The 14,251-nt window shown below is 42.4% G+C and overlaps 2 protein-coding genes across 4 annotated transcripts; one reads left to right on the forward strand and one right to left on the reverse strand.

Annotated features, from left to right (window-relative positions):
- Nucleotides 1-2,083: 2,083 nt before the first annotated feature.
- On the reverse strand, nucleotides 2,084-4,645 carry LOC133467942 (sterile alpha motif domain-containing protein 15-like). Of its 2 annotated transcripts, XM_061753147.1 has the most exons (3): nucleotides 3,510-3,800; nucleotides 3,330-3,428; nucleotides 2,084-2,367 (listed from the first exon to the last, which is right to left on the reverse strand). In XM_061753147.1, exons 1-3 carry the CDS (start codon nucleotides 3,594-3,596, stop codon nucleotides 2,194-2,196), a joined length of 360 nt encoding a protein of 119 aa, XP_061609131.1. In that variant the 5' UTR covers nucleotides 3,597-3,800; the 3' UTR covers nucleotides 2,084-2,193. The 2 variants fall into 2 exon arrangements, with proteins under 2 accessions (XP_061609131.1, XP_061609132.1); XM_061753148.1 differs by lacking the exons at nucleotides 3,330-3,428; nucleotides 3,510-3,800 and adding an exon at nucleotides 4,449-4,645.
- LOC133467937 (methylmalonate-semialdehyde/malonate-semialdehyde dehydrogenase [acylating], mitochondrial) lies at nucleotides 4,019-13,901 on the forward strand. 2 transcript variants are annotated; one of them, XM_061753136.1, is made up of 12 exons: nucleotides 4,019-4,178; nucleotides 4,456-4,497; nucleotides 6,797-6,871; nucleotides 7,149-7,310; nucleotides 7,381-7,459; nucleotides 9,941-10,243; nucleotides 10,321-10,442; nucleotides 10,847-11,036; nucleotides 11,101-11,282; nucleotides 12,012-12,191; nucleotides 13,111-13,209; nucleotides 13,304-13,901. In XM_061753136.1, exons 1-12 carry the CDS (start codon nucleotides 4,143-4,145, stop codon nucleotides 13,406-13,408), a joined length of 1,575 nt encoding a protein of 524 aa, XP_061609120.1. In that variant the 5' UTR covers nucleotides 4,019-4,142; the 3' UTR covers nucleotides 13,409-13,901. The 2 variants fall into 2 exon arrangements, with proteins under 2 accessions (XP_061609120.1, XP_061609121.1); XM_061753137.1 differs by lacking the exons at nucleotides 4,019-4,178; nucleotides 4,456-4,497 and adding an exon at nucleotides 4,879-4,954.
- Nucleotides 13,902-14,251: the final 350 nt, after the last annotated feature.

Raw genomic sequence — 14,251 nt, forward strand, 5'->3', positions numbered from 1 at the left:
GAGTCAAAGTCGAGCTTATTTGTAAAGCCCTGAATCACAAAAGAGTTCTGAAAAATGAACGACATCACATGGTCGAGAAGCGGGGAAAGGAAAAAAAAACAAAAACTATTTATTTGGGGCCTTGAGAAGGGATCGCATTTCTCAGATGTTGTCCAGGTCAGTGTGGTAGGCGTGTTTATCACGAATAGACCCCACAAACAAACAAAAAAACATGGCTGAAAAGACACAGGAAGTCTGCCACTTTGGTGTGGTGCAAAGGTTGAGGGTATTTTTTGCTTCCAAGACTTCCTCCTCTGAGATTTTCTCCCGTTTGCAACTAAATTTGAAGCACATATAGTCAGGCAGGTGAATATGGTCAAAACCCGAAATAAAATAATAAAGAATGACTCTCACTTGGCTGTATTTGACACTTGGGCCGGAGCTTTGCGCTTAAAAAAAAAAATATATTTTACCTCATGAACATTGACACACACACACACACACACGTCTGGCAATTTGTAGTCAGCGTGAAAGATTTCTATTCCTAATCAATAGTTTGGTCCAAACGCCGCAGCGGATCAATAAGAACACTAGTTTGGTCATCTTGTCACTGACCACTGCATTCGGTACACCGCTGGGATTCTTCATATTGAGTGCAAGTCCGCATACATGACAATAAGACCAGCAGAATATGAAGAAATAAGTAGTCTACCTTTTACTTTGAGTCTAACGTATCGGGGTTAATTAGTTTTGTCCATTTTATGGGTGCGATGGTTTGTTATGGTGTAGGTTGGTAACCGCAAACGGTTGTACTTATGTAACATAGTCCGACAAACATTTGTCATTGTACTTGGAGGGATACCGTGGTTTGTGTTTGGGATGGTAGCGTCCAATGTTCGGCTTTTTCTACGCTCAACTTTTCGGACCTCTTCGCTTCTGCAAAAGGTCGCAGATGCTTTGAGTCCAATCATTGGCCCCCCTTTCAGGGTACAAGGTCTTTGTCCAAATTCTGGATATGGAAAAATATTCCAGAATTCGGTCCAGTAGTCGATACCCTCGACACTCGACTGTACTCGTGGCTTTCGAACATTCCGTCCCTCGAACGCAAGTGCACTTTTCTGCTCCCACTAAGAACATCATTGGGCCTGTAGTACGGAATGTTGGCACCGAGCTGGTACCCTCTACTCTTTACTTTTACGAGCATAGGAATATTTTTGGGGGGCCTTGGAAGAGATACATCATGACGGTAGTCTAACACTTACCTCAAAGTCCAATAATTAGCCTTATCGAGGTGGAGAAATAAATGGACACCTACCGCGTACCTGCCGGCTGAAACCCCTGCGGGACCCTCGAGTCATGTTTATTTCCAACAACATCTCAAGTATTTGATTATAGAGCATGTTGTAATTATAATAGGCAGGTGCTGGGCGGGCGGGAGGTGTGAATGTCAGAACCCGCATGCGATTGAGTCACCGAGTACAGTTGGTGGGCAGGAAAATGCAATTGACACGCCTCCGCACACACAATATCAAGTCTTCCCGGCCATATCGCGGCTACACCGCAGATTTTTTTGGGGGTGGAACCTAATTGTCCACCGTGGAAATCCCCCGCTATATGGCGGAAATATATCATAGCGTTCCTGCGATTTTTTTATTTTTTTTGGTGTTCAAATATGGCCGTTTGGAATCACTCGCTATATTTTTCAAAGTGTGACCCACCGTTAATTACGCCATTGCAGTCGCATTACAACATAAAGGATCAAATTCAGCCGGTGGACCTCCTGTCATAAATATCAAACAATTAATTTGAATACATTTTCTTTAGCCTGAGTCCATTTTACAATAGAAACCGAGCACATGTCCATCCTTGCTAGTGTTGCTGTTTGTGGCGCGAGGCATCATGGGATATATTGCTCAGTTGTTCACTACTTTTCAAGATGCATTGTGGGATACGTTCAGGGCACTGTGTAGCGCGTAAACTATATTGATTTCATATTCGAACAGCACTACAAATGTGTGAACTCAGCATATGGGCACCGTTTAGTGGCTAAGGAGAGATTCCAAACACAGTCAATGCATTTAAAAAGTGTGTTAAAAACTATGCATGGTCTCTCAATATTGTGGATTTATTTATTTATTTATTTTAATGATCACGCGTGGCTGTGGAACATATCCGCCACGATAAACACAAGCTGGCCGTGGACTTTCATCTTGGTCAGTGGCGTATGTCTTCCAGGAGCTGCTGAGGGGTGAGCTGATCGGTCTCCACGCCCGTGCGACTCTTCATCTCCAGGAAGAGGCCCTCGAGGTCCCGCGGCGGGTCGGCGACGCTGCGACTCCACAGGACCTCGGCGATGCCCAGCAGCTCGCGCACATGCGCCGCGATGGCCTGCGGAGCGCACAGCAGGTGATGTGACGTAAAGGTTAAGACAGGACGAAGGCAGAGTCCTTTGATGGAGTGTCTAACTTGTTGTTTGGTGCTCTCGTCTCCCTGAGAGTTGAGGCAGTTTCATCTTATGAGAGGAAGATGAAGGAGCGCGCGTGTGTGTGTGTTTGTGTGTGTGTGAACGTCTTGAGGCAAATAGTCCTTCATTATCTGTTTACATCTGCCTCCACCTTGATGCTGAGACACTGGAGCAGACGCGCTGAGCTAATTTAGCCGTCATCTCAAGACACGAGAGACGCGGGAAAAACATCTTTTTTATTTTTGTTTACCTCGCATTTGTGACGACGGGCTGACAACAACCTCCAAAAGTCAATGAGAGCCAATACAAGTGCTATATGCATTGATAGACACGACATTGATAATAATGGTAACCTAGCGTCCGCCGCCTAATTGACTCAATTTATACAATCTGCACCTCCAATAAATGACCTTTACTGTGACCGATGCCGCCATGTCGCCTTTGAGAGCCACACCAGCAACATCGCAAAACACAAACTTCCTTTCACACAGCACAACAGATGTGGCATCTGTAAAGCTGGACTTTATACAGAGAGTGCTGCAAATCGTGAGTAGTTTTACTGCATCACATTGAGCTGCTCCTCATATTTTGGTGAGCATATTCAGCTTTACAAGAAGGGTAATTGATGAATCAAGCCAAAGTGAATGTAATACATTGTGTAAGTGTAACCTAATTAAGCGGCCAATGACCGTGCGCGAGTCTGTCGTCTAGTTGAATGCGCACACTGTTAATTCATTCAAATGAAGGCAGACATGGAGAACAAGCCTTTGACTAACAGATGGCATATATTGGGTAATCCGTGCAGCGCAGCCGCTTTACATCCCTTTCGTCTTGTATTTTGAGCCTTGTTTTGTATATTTTAAGCCTTGTGAGCAGCCTTGACTACCTGCATGTGTTTAAAATCTGTGATTCCGAGTCTTGGCATGTGGGCACAATCCACAAAGATCAGCTTCCTGCCAGTGACACAGTTCTCGGTGAAGCACAGCTGCCACAGAAAACAATTGATTGTCATCACCATTGTTTGAATCCCGTGTTGTGTCGACCTCGCGTTACAATATCAACCTACTTTATACTGTGGAAATCCGATGGACTCAATCCATCTCGCAACATCCTCACAACTCCACTGCAGGAACTCCATGTTGCGTGTACCCATGTTGCCATGGAAACAGGCACTTGTACACTCGGGTAGTCAAACGTGATTTTCTTCGCTTAGCTTGCCTCAAACCGAGCTTAAGTGGTTTTAAAAAAATCGCTTTTATAAAATCAAAATGCCCACTGGACTTGTTTGACGTTGTTGCACGGACCTTTTGACATGTTTTTTGACGCATACGTTCCCAAAACGTTTGAACCAGAGACAAGTTCAACTCAGGCGTCGGTGTGACAGGAGCCAATCAGCTTCTGGGAATTTAGGGCGGCCGTTGAATGCCATCGGCTGATTGGTCCGCTGTTTAAACGTCGCCCCTAAAGGAGGAAGCGAACAAGGATTGCGTTTGCTGAGGTTTTTTTAATCGATCCACATATCACATGGATTACCACTTGGCCTCTAACTATGCGTTCAAATTGGTTTACAGATCGCCGATTAGCTTCCCAGGCCCGCCCCCCACGCCTTCTGTATTTTTGCCAGGGGACGTTCTGACGGCAACTACGCGTTCTGTGGTGGGTCGCTTGAAGGACTAAAAGAGTAACATTACTTTCCACAATGGCACAAATTCTCCGCTCCGTGCTGAAGAAGAAGGTAAAGCATAAAAACAGCGTTTATGGGCCAGTGGGTTGAAGCTAACTAGCTACGTGGCTAGCTGTTAGCACGCACTGCTGCTGCACAGTTTGCTCGTGACACTTGTTTGGTCGGATTAAGCCAGTTCTAGATTTCATCCACATTTGCATAAATCAGTTTTTCAAGTTGATTGTTGAATTTATTTTAAGTGGCACCATTAAACCCGTTTTTATTTGCTTACCGTAAACCAGAAAGTCAAGTGGAGTGTTAATATAAATGTGCTTTTAATACCTTCCAGACTTCCGCCGTGCAGCTGGGCCGTATGTGCTACTCGTCTGTGGTAAGAAGAGTTCATCCCGCACTGTGCCGCTTTTATAACTCCCCGACACGTGAACGTCAGTAACTCAATGTGCTTTACATGATTAAAAACATTTAAAAAAATACACAAGACAAAGACGAGGGGAAAAAAACGGCTTATAGACGTTTAAAACAAAGAGGGGTAAAAAATTAACAATTAAAACAGCGTACAGTGCAAGAAATATAATTTAAAAGTGGAAATGCTCTAGAAAGCATGTGAAAACAAGAGTTTTTAAATTGGTCTAAACTGTAAAGATTTTAGAATTGGAGTAGTATGCTTTGACCTTTTTGTTCTGGTCAGAACCCGAGCTGCAGCATTCTGAATGAGCTGCAGCTGTTTAATGCTCTTTTTAGGGAGTCGAGTCAGAAGACCTTTACAATAGTCAAGTCTACTTGAGATAAAAGCATGGATGAGCTTCTCCTGGTCTGCTTGACACATGGTAAGCCTTCACTCTGGATATGTTCTTCAGATGGTAGAAGAGAGTTTTAGTAATTGATTTGATATGATTGTTGAAAGTCAGGTCGGACTCTATCAGAACACCAAGGTTTCGGACTTGGCCTTTGGTTTTTAAAGAGAGTGACTCCAGGTATTTACTAACAGAAATCCTCTTTTCTTTATTGCCAAAAACAATTATCTCAGTTTTATTGTGGTTTAATTGAAGAAAATTTTGGCTCCTCCAGTTATGTATCTGTTTTAGACACAACACCTCAATTGAACTGCAGTCATCTGGAGACACTGTTAGATGTAACTGTGTGTCATCTGCAAAGCTATAATAGTCAAAATTAAAGTTCCGATGAATTTGACCCAAGGGTAGCACATACAGGCTGAACACGAGGGGTCCAAGCACTGACCCTTGAGGGACCCCATAGGTAATTGCCATTCGATGAGATTGAACACTTCCAATGGTTACAAAATAACTCCTTTCCTGCAGGTAACAATTTTAGGACTGTTCCATTTAGTCCTACCCACGTTTCCAACCTGTTCAGCAATATATTATGATCTACCATATCAAAAGCCGCACTGAGGTCCAACAAGACCAGAATTGAAACCTTTCCCGAGTCAGTATTCAATCTTATATCATTTAGCACTTTGATAAGAGCAGATTCTGTACTGTGATGAGTTCGGAAACCTGATTGAAATTTGTCAAAAAGTCAATTTAAGTTCAAGAAATTGCTGAGTTGATTAAAAATAACTTTCTCAACAATCTTGGCTATGAAAGGGAGATTTGAGATTGGTCTATAGCTTGCTAACATGGAAGCGTCCAGCGTACTTTTTTTTTTTTTTTAGCAGAACAAGAGTACAAGTCTCTTTCAATCCTTAGGTTGTTTTGATTTTGGGGTAATGAACAACATTCGTTCAGCATTACTTGTCAATAAAATACAAAGCCATCCATCCATCCCTCCATTTTATCAGAGATAAGAGTAAGTCATACTTGTAATTCTCATCCTTCTTTTTTCTTGCAAGTCCCAAGATATGCAAATAGTGCAGCGTGGCGAGACTACTAGAGTGAGTGCACCAGTAATGTATAATTGGCCCCACAGAAATCTGACAACAAACTCAAGACAAAAAAATTGGCAGCATGTTGCAATGGAATTGTAAGTTTTTTCTGTTTAAGAAGTTAATGGCAAGAGGGAAGAAGCTGTTGGAATGTCTGCTAGTTCTAGTTTGCATTGATCGGTAGCGCCTACCTGAGGGAAGGAGCTGGAAGAGCTGGTGACCAGGATGTGGAGGGTCCGAGAGGATTTTGCACGCTCTTGTCTTAGTTCTGGCAGTGTGCAAGTCCTCAAGGGTGGGTAGGGGGGTACCGACAAGCTTTTCAGCAGTTTTGATTGTCCGTTGCAGTCGGAGTTTTGTCCTTTTTTTTTTAGCAGCACCAAACCAGACTGTGATGGAAGAACACAGGACTGATTCGATGACCGCTGTGTAGGACAGCCTCAACTGCTCCCGTGGCAGGCGTGCTTCATCAGAAGCTTCAGGAAGTACATCCTCTGCCGGGCCTTTTTGAGGATGGAGTTGATGTTGAACTCCCACTTCAGGTCCTTCAGAGACTTTAATTCCCAGGAGCTTGAAGGTCTCGACGGTTGACACAAGGCAGCTGGACAGCGTGAGGGGCAGCAGAAAATGGAAGGCTAAGCTGACTAAAATAAAATTCACCAACGGAGCTCTCCGACACAAGTGCCACGGCCATTTTAAAAAATGCCTTTAAAAAGATAATGGTGCCTAATAAAGTATCCATTGAGCGTGTACTTCATGTGACTGTGTAATTGTGTGACCTATGCAGCCCACCACCAAGCTGTTCATCGACGGAAAGTTTGTGGAGTCCAACACGTCGGAATGGCTCGACATTCACAACCCTGTGAGTATTTATAGACTCATACGTTGGCTTTGTTCTGCTATTAAAGGAAGTTTGGGGAGATAAAACAAGTACTACAAGAGGTGTCCCAGGCCTCAGCAACATTCTGGCAAGCTTATGATTGCTCGTAAATATGCTAGTCCAATTTACAACCTTGTAAAGGATCAGAAAATACATTTTGCAGTAAATGTTAATGCATTAGCTGAAGTAACGACTTCACCGCATTGGTCGCAGTCAGCGTGTCTGAACGGACTGTCTCTGCCCCCCGCCACCCTCGCAGGCCACTAATGAGGTGGTGGGCCGCGTTCCCAAAGCCACCCAGACGGAGATGCTGGCCGCCGCGGAGTCCTGCTCCCGCGCGTTCCGCTCCTGGTCGGAGACGTCCATCCTGAGCCGCCAGCAGATCTTCCTACGCTACCAACAACTCATCAAAGACAACATTGTAAGAACTGCTTTACACCTGGAAGTATGATGTGTGCTTATCCTTTTCTTTTTTACACATTTTATTGTAGAAAGAGCTGGCCAAGATGATCACGCTCGAACAAGGCAAGACTCTGGCAGATGCCGAAGGCGACGTATTTCGAGGACTGCGTGAGTAAAAGTCTTGAGATTTTGTCATTAAAAATCCTCTACTTTGGGGTAAAAACAAAACCAAAAAAAAAAAACATCAGCAACACGTCTGTCCTCATGGAAACTCCTCGTGAGGTTCATGCCAAAGCTCGATAGGCCATTCAAAATAATCAGAAACTTGAAGAAAGTCGTTTTCTGAAAAGGAGACTATTGCTTATTGATTTCTGATTTGCGAAAAGCATCTTGGATTGTTTTGAGAAGCGCTATATAAGTTTAAGTTATTATTGCTATACTGACAAAATAGTCAAATAGGGTCTTGTGAATATCTCCTACTTGAATAAATGGTGGGAAAAAAAAACTGAAACAAAATGGGAACCTGTAAAATAGTAATGTCGTTCTAGCCAATCAGAAGCCCAAAGCAAGTCATTTGCAGAAAGGGTGAATCGAGGATAAAAGGAATATTAGTGAAGTGGAGTTAATTGTGCATATATCATACTTGAATCGATTATAAAACTAAAAAGAAACTGAAAATGTGATAAACATTAACCTGTGGCCATTCCACCCAATCAGAAGCCCGAAGGAAGTAATTTGCATAAAGAGCGGCAAATCTGAAATGTCACGTTTCAATATATAAATGAACAATAATGTATTATAGTAATGTATTAGTTAAAGAAACAAGGCAATAAAAAAAAATAAAAAATCTCACATCTTGCAAAATTGGAAGCCTAAAAAAGAGAGTCGCATTTAAAACAAGGGCAAATCAAGGACTCAGTTAAATTCATCTCTAATGTCACAATTTATACATAGTTATTAGAAACAGTAAAAAGGCTGCCAAAGGTGCATGCCAAACCAAAAGATGGCACTACCACCAGGATAGTGCGAAGACCATTCTCGCCAATCACAAGCCTGAAGAAAGTCGCTTGTGGAAAAGGAGCAATGACGCCAATCGAGGATTATCAAACTTGGGGGGGGGGGGGGAACACAGTGAGAAGTTAGAACGTTTTCAGTGCAGCGTTTCATGGATTCAAATGGCAGTTTGCATATTGACAAAATATCCAAAATGGCAAAATAAAAGTGGTGGAAATGAAATGTTATTGATCAATTTATAAGTTCCCCGGGGGTGTCTTTTTCTTGACTTTCCGGTGTTCATCTTCATGGATTGATGTGTTTCCAGTAAAGGCAACTCCACAGTGGATTGCGGCGCAAGGCTTCCGAAGCGTCCCAGTGAGCTTTTTATGTGCGTCGTCTCTGGATTGATCGCTGCTGGCCGGTTAATGGGCCGCGATAAAAACACAATTTTGCTCTCCCTCTCTCTGTCTCGCTCTTTTTTTCTGATGACGGGAACAGAAATCCGCCGCTGAATGTAATCGCAAGCTCGTCCGCTGTAAAACGTGGCTTCAGCTAATGTGGCTAGCTAGGACGCTAAATGGAACGCTCCGGAGCAGGATGACTCGGCCAACTTGTTATAAAGTCAAATGCGCATATCCAAATTTCTGACATTAAACACCTAATCAAGATACTCAAAAACCCCTGACACCAGTTTGGACTTTCCAAGTTTGATGATCATTTCCTGGATTTGCCATGAAAAAGGCAGACAACATGCCTTTGATGTGGCTGTTAAATAAAAAAAAAAAAAAAGAGAGAATATCTACAAAATTGTTAAACTAAATGTATAAAAATAATCAGTTTAGTTTATGAAAGAATTCAGTTTGAATTGCTGCATCAGATCGGGTCATATTGGTGTACTGTAGGATCTAGGGCTGTCACTATACAATGTTTTTAGAATCGATTCGCCTGTTGTCTATTGATTGTACAATCAAATAATGAGTCCCCCGACTGTTAATATGCATATCTATTTTACGACTAACATGCATTTTATCCTCATTTATTAGGGATGCACTTCAATTCTTAAACTGCATATGTTGGTGGAGAGTGTATGCTATAAAATTGTTGAACAGAATTTGAGATAGCAAAATGCTAAATGCTTAACGGTTAGCAATTGCGATTAGCATTAGCACGCTAGCGATTACGATTTCAGGTAAAAAAAAAAAAACGCTAACTACCATTTAGCGCACTCATACTTATCATTTTATATGTAAATTACACATCTAAGCGTGTGCTAAAAATCACTTCCAGACACTCATTTGTGGTTTTTGGCAAAGTTTATCATTCGCCCAACACTGCATCTGTCTGCAGTAGATGTCCGTGTGAAACGGGTTCTGGCAGGTAAACATGGTTCCGGGTGGAACTTTTTATTTTGTCCTGGTGGAGCTTCGAGGCAGAAATTATGTGTCGACCTATTTTTTAAGTTGACCTTAGATGAGTTATTTGAATTGTTTTTGTTTTGCTCCGCCCATCTTCCACCCAGCCATAATAGGAGCTTAACCACAAAATAGAGGAAAAATACTCAAATGGTGCTAACTGTTTGTCAGCGTTTAAGCCTCGGCGGCCGTCTGTTTTCTGTTTTAAGCATGACGTGAGTTTGTTGCTGTCCCTTGGCAGAGGTGGTGGAGCACGCCTGCAGCATCACGTCGCTGATGCTGGGCGAGACGCTTCCGTCCATTACCAAGGACATGGACACATACACCTACCGCCTGCCCATCGGCGTGTGCGCCGGCATCGCCCCCTTCAACTTCCCCGCCATGATCCCGCTGTGGATGTTCCCCATCGGCATGGTGTGCGGCAACACTTACCTGATGAAGCCGTCGGAGCGCGTGCCCGGATGCACCGTGCTGCTGGCCAAGATGCTGCAGGACGCCGGCGCGCCCGACGGCACGCTCAACATCATCCACGGGCAGCACGCAGGCCAGTCCCCTAAATAATCCGGGCGCGGCGTCTATTCGAAGGAAGACTTCAAACCTTTGTGTGTGGTTTTAACGCAGCCGTCAACTTCATCTGCGACCACCCCGCCATCAAAGCCATCAGCTTCGTGGGGTCCAACCAGGCGGGAGAATACATCTACGAGAGAGGCTCCAAGAACGGGAAGAGGGTGCAGTCCAACATGGTACGTACGCCGTAGCCTAAATGCCAACATTTAAACTTGAAATGCGACCATTTGTTACCTTCTCTTTATGTACAGGATTGTGAAAAAATTCCATCTTGGTGGTGATTAATTATAAGTAATGTGTATGAATTTGTAGTTTTTCAAGGAAATACATTTGTAATTTGCTTATACAAGATAAAAATGTTAAAATTAAGAGGACAAAGGTGTTATGTGAATAAATGGTAATTTGGTCAAAAGAAAAAAAGGTCCAATTTCTTTTATTTATTTATTTTCATCTTATTTTACATTTTCCTGTATTAGATGATTCCTTGTTATTAAATTTATAAAATATATACACTGTAAATCACACCTGAAAGAAATTCTAAAAAACCTTTACAGCGTTTACTATGTTGTCATCTACGCAGGGTGCCAAAAACCACGGCGTGGTAATGCCCGACGCCAACAAGGAGAACACCATCAACCAGCTGGTGGGCGCGGCTTTCGGAGCGGCCGGCCAGCGCTGCATGGCTCTCTCCACCGCCATCTTTGTGGGCGAGTCTCGCGAGTGGCTCCCGGAGCTGGTGGAGCGCTCCAAATCGCTGCGCGTCAATGCAGGTAAACGCATCGCCCTCGCTTAGCGTTACCGATGAATTGTTGATTCACGACGTACAATGTCAAGGCGATCAGCCGGGCGCCGACGTGGGCCCGCTCATCTCACCCGAGGCGAAGGCCCGCGTGGAGTCTCTGATCCAGAGCGGCGTCAGCGAGGGCGCCAAGTTGCTGCTGGACGGCAGGAACGTCCACGTCAAAGCGTACGAGAACGGCAACTTTGTGGGACCCACCATCTTGGGCAACGTAACGGTGAGCCAACCATCACAACCTCTTTCTTTGCGTCCATTTTGACAGGAAGTGGTATGATGGATGACTGTTCCGATGTGAAACGGTTTGATAATAAAATATTCATTATTAAGAATTGCAGTATAATTAATTTAACAATTATTTGATCAAAGTATTCATGAATTAATTTACCATGTATTTGGTGAAACAAGTACTATTTATTTGTTTTATTATATACAAATTATCAACCAATTATTTAATGAGATAAATGAATGACAATTAAATATATAGTGGCTAAACACATTTTTAAGAAACCAACCTTCAATTAATTAAACTTATTACAGGACTTGATAATATATGTAATTGTAAGGGCTCGGGGGCTATACTTTTCCTACCCCTGACATAGAAGCCATTTTTATACTTTGCTAAAATGAAATGTAGGGTGACTATAGACATATTTGCACAAATCGCATCATTACTAAGAAAACCATCCTAACACTTGAACGGTTGCTTGTTTTTCGCTGCGGGTAGGGTATTTATTCACAGACACCATCCGAGTCTATAATAAAAGAAAGTTCTGCCGCACTGTAGCGAGTTGCCACAGCTGTTAAGTCTTGTGTCCCCCGCTGAGCTCATATCCCGAGGGAGCCGATAAAATACTTTTTTACGCTTTCACCCAAGTGTAAAAAGTTTGAACTTTCAAGCAGCTGGAGGCGAAGAGTTCATATTTATTATGTGTAATGACATCTCCAGCCGGACATGACATGCTACAAGGAGGAGATTTTCGGGCCGGTGTTGGTGGTCCTGGAGGCTGACGACCTGGACGAGGCCATAGCCCTGATCAACAACAACCCCTACGGCAACGGCACGGCCATCTTCACCTCCAACGGCGCCACGGCGCGCAAATACACGCACGAGGTGGACGTGGGCCAGGTGAGATGGCCATTGAGCATCCGTGAGAGTCGGTGGTAGTATGTAGGACATTGAGATGCGCTCATAAGGCCAGGGGCATTGATTATCCAGTTGCTGTGAGCACCAGGTGCTAATTGAGGGTAAGCTTTTATTGTGCATTTCAATTTACTTTTTCCTTTACTCTTTCAAATAATAATAATAATGCATCTATATTACAGTATACATTAAGTAAAATAAACCAAACCCAAAAAATTATTTCATTATTTATTTATTTATTTATTTTTTTAGCTAATATACAATTGGTCAATTATTTCAGAAAATAAACCACTTGGAATTATGAACTTTTTGTACATTTTACTGTTTCCATTTTGGAAGTACATAATTTGTTTGTTTCATCTTTTCTTACATGTTATAATGGAAAATAACTTTTTTTTTTGTTTTAACAGATGGTTAAACTAATACATATTAACAATGAACCTAAAGTAAATTTAATAGTAATATAAATACATTTGAGAAAATAAACCACCTAGACATTTCGAAATAAATTGTAATTTTAATTTTAAAATAATACAAATATTTAAATTGTCTTTTTTAATTTATTAATTAAAAATAGATACATCTTTTAAAAAAATATTTTTTTTACATAAATGAGTAATTAAAAATCGCAGATATTAACAATATACGTCAAGTAAAGTAAGTAAGAAAATCAATTTTTAAAAAATTAGTTTTTATTATGGTATTTTATATTAAAGGTTTTATTCTCCATATGTGATTGTTAAATGAAATACAAGAGGACAAGATGTACTTACATAGCAATAATCCTATTTCTAATTATATAGCTGAATAATTTACCACAGCAATTAGGTGTTTAAAAAGCTTGAGGCCGATCAACTTTGTCTGCATGACTGATTTGGTGCCAACCATTTGTGGTTTTCTGCAGATTGGCGTGAACGTTCCCATTCCCGTCCCATTGCCCATGTTCTCCTTCACCGGCTCCCGGGGCTCCTTCAGGGGAGACACCAACTTCTACGGCAAACAGGTCGGAAAAGCTTCAAAATGGCACGTTCACTATCAAAAAGTAGGTTGATCGACACAAACCGTGTTGTTGTGCGTTTTTTTGTTTCTTCACGTAGGGCATCCAGTTCTACACGCAGATCAAGACCGTGACGTCGCAGTGGAAAGCCGAGGACGCCACCGTCACGAGCCCGGCTGTCACCATGCCGACCATGGGACGCTAAACATCCAGCGACGCCTTCATTGACTTTGACGTGTGCCTTAAAAAAACAACATGACGGGGGAATGGAGGAAGGCTGCTATTTTTTTTATGTAGAAAACTGATTTAATAGGTAGGTTTATTAAAGGGCTGGTAAATGAACAAGTCGTCATCCACGCGCCTCCCAACGGACAAAGTGTTGTCGGTCCTCATCGATCCTGTGCGACAAGTTTAATCCTTTTCGTGATCTGTTTGCTTTCGTTCCTTTTAAGCCCGCAGGAGCGATCAAAAAGATCGAGATTAACCTCTGAGCAGTCAGACGAGACGTCTTCCGCCGACGAGTGCTTCACTGCACGTGCACCAAATGCTCTGTATGTACTGTAAGTGTACTTGTTTTCCCGAGCTAAATGTGATAACACACCTTCATCTGTGATACTTTGTATACCCTGTATAAGGCCCAATGCTGTCTGCTCTGTGTCAGGTTGTTCAATGGCAATAAAATGCAGCGGTTCACTTATTATTGATGTGTTGTCTGTTTCTGCTTGGAAAGCCTTCATTCAACAGCCAAACGCTAATCAAGGCTGACATTGCCCCGTCTTCATTAGCTAATTTGCCGTTAAAGCCATGTTATTAACATTAGATTGTGATTACAAAATGATTAGAATGGCAGATGATTTGAACCCAAAACCTCCAAACTGTGAGGCAGATGTGCTATTCCCTTTTCTCACCGTGCTGCCCTGTTACAATATGTAGCACAAATGTAAAACACATTGCATTTTATTCAACGGGACTAAGACAAGTATCAATTAAGTAGGGTTTCATTGAACATTTAGAGTTTCAAAGTAAGGTTTAAAGCCATAGTTAAGGT

The sequence above is a fragment of the Phyllopteryx taeniolatus genome, chromosome 18 (genome assembly GCF_024500385.1).
Source record: "Phyllopteryx taeniolatus isolate TA_2022b chromosome 18, UOR_Ptae_1.2, whole genome shotgun sequence".
NCBI classification, from domain to species: domain Eukaryota; kingdom Metazoa; phylum Chordata; class Actinopteri; order Syngnathiformes; family Syngnathidae; genus Phyllopteryx; species Phyllopteryx taeniolatus.

Excerpts from the sequence above, each read along its gene's own strand:
- LOC133467942 (XM_061753147.1), bottom strand. The coding sequence starts at position 3,596 with ATGGGTACACGCAACATGGAGTTCCTGCAGTGGAGTTGTGAGGATGTT. Across the intron at positions 3,429-3,509 it reads TCGGATTTCCACAGTATAAA|CTGTGCTTCACCGAGAACTG; the intron begins GTAGGTTGATAT and ends TTTCTGTGGCAG. Across the intron at positions 2,368-3,329 it reads CAGATTTTAAACACATGCAG|GCCATCGCGGCGCATGTGCG; the intron begins GTAGTCAAGGCT and ends TGCGCTCCGCAG.
- LOC133467937 (XM_061753136.1), top strand. The coding sequence starts at position 4,143 with ATGGCACAAATTCTCCGCTCCGTGCTGAAGAAGAAG. Across the intron at positions 6,872-7,148 it reads GGCTCGACATTCACAACCCT|GCCACTAATGAGGTGGTGGG; the intron begins GTGAGTATTTAT and ends CCACCCTCGCAG. Across the intron at positions 11,283-12,011 it reads CCATCTTGGGCAACGTAACG|CCGGACATGACATGCTACAA; the intron begins GTGAGCCAACCA and ends TGACATCTCCAG.